The sequence below is a fragment of the Cornus florida genome, unplaced genomic scaffold (genome assembly GCF_030987335.1).
Source record: "Cornus florida cultivar Cherokee Brave unplaced genomic scaffold, ASM3098733v1 CherokeeBrave_3.0.0_Hap2_Chr03, whole genome shotgun sequence".
NCBI classification, from domain to species: Eukaryota; Viridiplantae; Streptophyta; class Magnoliopsida; order Cornales; family Cornaceae; genus Cornus; species Cornus florida.
Window position 1 is genome coordinate 13,689,991 of NW_026775573.1, and position 4,319 is coordinate 13,694,309.

Consider the following 4,319-nt stretch of genomic DNA (forward strand, 5'->3'; position numbering starts at 1 on the left):
TTTTTTTTTATTATTTTTTTTAAAAATCCGGCATGACTTCTCCTTAAAAATGGACATTTCCAAAATTTCAAACACAATAAACTCAAGGGACACCGCCCACAAAATTAATTCAATAAGGGACACCGCACATAAAATTCATTTAATAAGGGACACCGCCCACAAAATTATTTCAATAAGGGACACCGCCCACAAAATTCAATTAACAAGGGACACCGTCCACAAATTTAATTCAAGCAAGACATATCTAACCTTCTTTCTGGCTAAGCTGCAAATTTGGAGTGTAAATGATCTCATGCAAAACAAAACACATGAACAACATTAGAGAAAAACAAAATAACACACGGTAGGAATGAAATAATTAGAAGTAGTAAACAAGATATATCTAACCTTTTTTCAGGCTAAGCTGCAAATTTGGAGTGTAAATGACCTCATGCAAAAACAAAACACATGAACAACATTAGATAAAAACAAAATAACACACGGTAGGAATGAAATAATTAGAAGTAGTAAACAAGATATATCTAACATTTTTTCAGGCTTAGTTGTAAATTTAAAGTGTAATTGACCTCATGCAAAACCAAACACATGAATAACATTAGAGAAAAACAAAATAACACACGGTAGGAATGAAATAATTAGAAGTAGTAATAAGATATATCTAACCTTTTTTCAGGCTTAGTTGTAAATTTAAAGTGTAAATGACCTCATGCAAAACAAAAGACATGAACAACATTAGAGAAAAACAAAATAACACACGGTAGGAATGAAATAACTAGAAGTAGTAAACAAGATATATCTAACCTTTTTTTTTTTTTCTTCTCTAATGTTGCAAATAGAGTGTAAATGACCTCAGTAGCAAATTTTACAAATGCCCTAAAGCTTACTCCCAAAATGACAGAGAAGAGAACACAACAGCAACTAATACGCAGTTCAAAATATACCATTTAAGTATATATTACATACCAAATGAAACACAGGAAATTAACTAAATACGTATTACATGTCATATATTACAAAAGATGGAAGTTTATCTAACTTCATCTTTCAATAACAACGATAATGAGCAACAAGAGGACAATAACAATAAACATGATTGTGATAGCAAGACATCCACAACCTAGGAAGAGCATGTACTTCTGTCTACATTGTTCATTTTGAATCATTGCAATGACTCTGTCCAAGTCAGATTGAACCTGTTCTTTAACTTTTGCACCTTGGTGCAACTCATCCACCCACATAAATGCATTAATATGTGACTACAAGAAATATAAATTATACAATTAGGAAACAGTAACAGAAATAGCACCTAAAAGTAATTGACCATACCTCCCGAGCTGAACACCTATAGAATTGTCAACCATCATTTTTTGGAGTTCGAGCCCTATACAGATGCATAAGACCTCTACCACATGCACATTGTGGTCGCTCACCTTCAAGCCTATACATAAGTGCGTCTACAAGTACTAAAGTATTTAATATTTGATGTTCTAATATAATTAGTTATTACAGTTATCCATAAATAAGGAGCATCTGAGTTTAATTTACGTAATATAATTAGTTATTACAGTCATCAATATTTTAATTCTACACATTATTAGACAGTTTTATAATTAGTGATTACAGTGCTCCCAAATTAGGTTGGCAATACCATCACGATAAATATCCATCTGTCGTATTTGTGTATTAGTAGCACTGACCACCTGAACATCGTCATCCACATCAGGTTCATTTTGTGAAGATTGAGGGGTTTCAGAATAAAAAATTTCATCAGATTCACCTTGGGATCTTATGAAATTATGCAATGTACAACAGGCAATGACAATAAGAACTTGAGTGTCAAAGTGATAAGGGGTCATTTGCTTCAATATAGCGAATCTTATCTTTACCAACCCAAAACATTGCTCTATGATATTCCTCAATGACGAGTGCCTAAAATTGTATACCTCTTCTCCACGTGGTCCTCTAGTATGTCTACGATATTCCTGCATATGGTAACGTTGACCTCAGTAAGGGGCCAAAAACCCCGGTTGATTGGCGTACCCAGAGTTGACTAAATAAAACTTACTTGTCATGTTAAGTATTAAAATTAACGTATTTGTAATGTTAAATGCACAAATATGGAAAGGTAATACTTTTACCTTTGGGTGGTGATGGAAAATTGAAATCCTCATTCTGAATGCACTCATTTAAAATCTTCGAATCATTAGCAGACCCTTCCTACCCTGCTAGAATGTATGTGAATTTCATATCAAATGAACACACGGCCGTGACATTTTGGGTCGTATCACCCTTTCTACCACGAAAGGGTATTTGTTGGTCAACTGGCACTACAACATGGATATGAGTACCATCTATGGCTCCTACACAATTCTTAAAGTATGGGTAAAACTTTGGATTGTTCTTTATCTCTTTAGGAATTTCATTCAAATTCGGGGGAACAATAATCTTAGTCCCTAACTCACAAATTAACTTTAATACAGTATGAAAGTGATATGAAATTGTGGATGTAAAGTGTTGGAATCTTTCAGCAACGACACGATTCCTTTCATTGTGAGACACGGTAAGTAGGAAAATTGCAACTTGTTCTTCTACAGTTAGAAATGTTGAATCTTTTAATCCTAACAATTTCAAGTCACGACACAATGCCCTAAAGGTATTGGGGTACATCCGAAAATTTTCATAACACCTATCTTCATGTCCATTTAAGACCTCGAATATGTAATCTTCCCCTTGTAACATGGAATCCCTACAACGTTGCTTATCAAAATGTTTATAATAGTACTCATATACGGCTGCGATCAATACAAGAATTTCCTCCTCATCATCATCATCATAAATGGTTAATATTGTCCTTATATCCATAGCTACTATCCTATTTAAGAATAAACAGAAGCAGTTATTGTAACAAAAATTAAGCAAAATGAAAAAGACATACCAAATCATACAATTATCCAGCAATAATGTAAAAGCAATAGATGTAGAACATAAATAGTTTTCCAGCATTAATTTAAAAGCAGTAGATAGAGGAATTAAATATAGTCTTCCAACAATAATGTAAAAGCAGTAGATAAGAAAAATTCATTACAGTCATCCAACAGTAATGTAAAAGCAGTTATAAAACAGTCATCCAAAAGCATATAAAAGTAAGATACCGAAGAAATCATAGAGGCTGATTCATCACCCACCCAACCTTCCTTTCATCAGGAATGCGAAGAAATATGTCCCTCCACACCTTGTCCTTACCAAACATCTTTATGATCTTAGCATAATGGGTATCATCAATCCCCACTAATGTGTTGACGATCTTAACGCACTTTTCAAGCTGGGGATCCATTTCTTTTTCTTTTTTATTGGGAGATGTCACTTTAAGCATTTCGGTAAATCGAGGTGGTTGACAACTAGAAGATGATTCTGTTATGGCTTTTGCAATTTTATCAGCTTTCGCGTTTCTAATATTAGTCAAACATTCCATCACTAAAGACATTGTTTCTGAAAAAGTTTCTTTCTTCTGTTTCTTAGCTACAGGTTTGGGAGTAGGACTGAGGTCAATAGGTCCTTCTACATTAGGTCGTTCTACATCAATCATGCCCACATTGCCCTCAGTGTTATGAATTTGAGCTTCATGTGTTGCCACTTGAGGCATTATTAGCACTTGGTGAGGTCTGGGTGGCTTTGTACAAGGATGAACATGCTTGCCAGTAGCATGTCTATTCCCAAAAATCCTTACCATCTGCTCATAATTCTTACACCCCTGTTTTTTTATTTTTTTGCCATGCTTGATAACCTATACGTTATCAGCTTACAATTATTATTATCAAACCCTTTTAATACTAAATCACTAATTACTAACTGTATGTATGGTAAATAGACACGTATTGAAATACTAACCTTCCACAATCGAACCCATCTTTCAGCTTCCAACTCAATCATTCCAGTTTCACTGTTGTACCCTACACCAGTCTCAGATAATATTTGTTTGCAATCTTTGTACAATGCTCTTATATTATTGAATTTTTGTCTACATTGGTCATTTGTGTACTTCTTTCCAGTTTCCAATAACATTGCGTCCACAATATGTGTCCACCCATTTGGATTAAAAGTCGTGCCTGTACGATTTCCTTTTCTAACCTATTCCTCCATCAAGAGTATGAATTTCTCTTGATGGGCATCACACCAAACAGTGGCATCGGCCTGTTCAACAACTACAACATCCTCACCATTGTCACCATCAAGAGAATGAATGTCTCTTGATGGGTATTGCTCAACATTGTCATTGTTCATGTCCATCTGATTATTATTAAGTAATTGAACAGTTTAAT

The 4,319-nt window shown here is 34.2% G+C and overlaps 1 protein-coding gene across 1 annotated transcript; it reads right to left on the reverse strand.

Moving 5' to 3' along the window:
* Nucleotides 1-1,037: 1,037 nt before the first annotated feature.
* LOC132301122 (uncharacterized) lies at nucleotides 1,038-4,062 on the reverse strand. The gene is made up of 5 exons (XM_059798401.1): nucleotides 3,889-4,062; nucleotides 3,186-3,784; nucleotides 2,710-2,872; nucleotides 1,698-1,982; nucleotides 1,038-1,256 (listed from the first exon to the last, which is right to left on the reverse strand). Exons 1-5 carry the CDS (start codon nucleotides 4,060-4,062, stop codon nucleotides 1,038-1,040), a joined length of 1,440 nt encoding a protein of 479 aa, XP_059654384.1.
* Between the last annotated feature and the right edge of the window lie 257 nt (nucleotides 4,063-4,319).

Excerpts from the sequence above, each read along its gene's own strand:
- LOC132301122 (XM_059798401.1), bottom strand. The coding sequence starts at position 4,062 with ATGTTATTGGAAACTGGAAAGAAGTACACAAATGACCAATGTAGACAA. Across the intron at positions 3,785-3,888 it reads GATGGGTTCGATTGTGGAAG|GTTATCAAGCATGGCAAAAA; the intron begins GTTAGTATTTCA and ends GATAACGTATAG. Across the intron at positions 2,873-3,185 it reads CCTGATGAAAGGAAGGTTGG|GATAGTAGCTATGGATATAA; the intron begins GTGGGTGATGAA and ends ATTCTTAAATAG.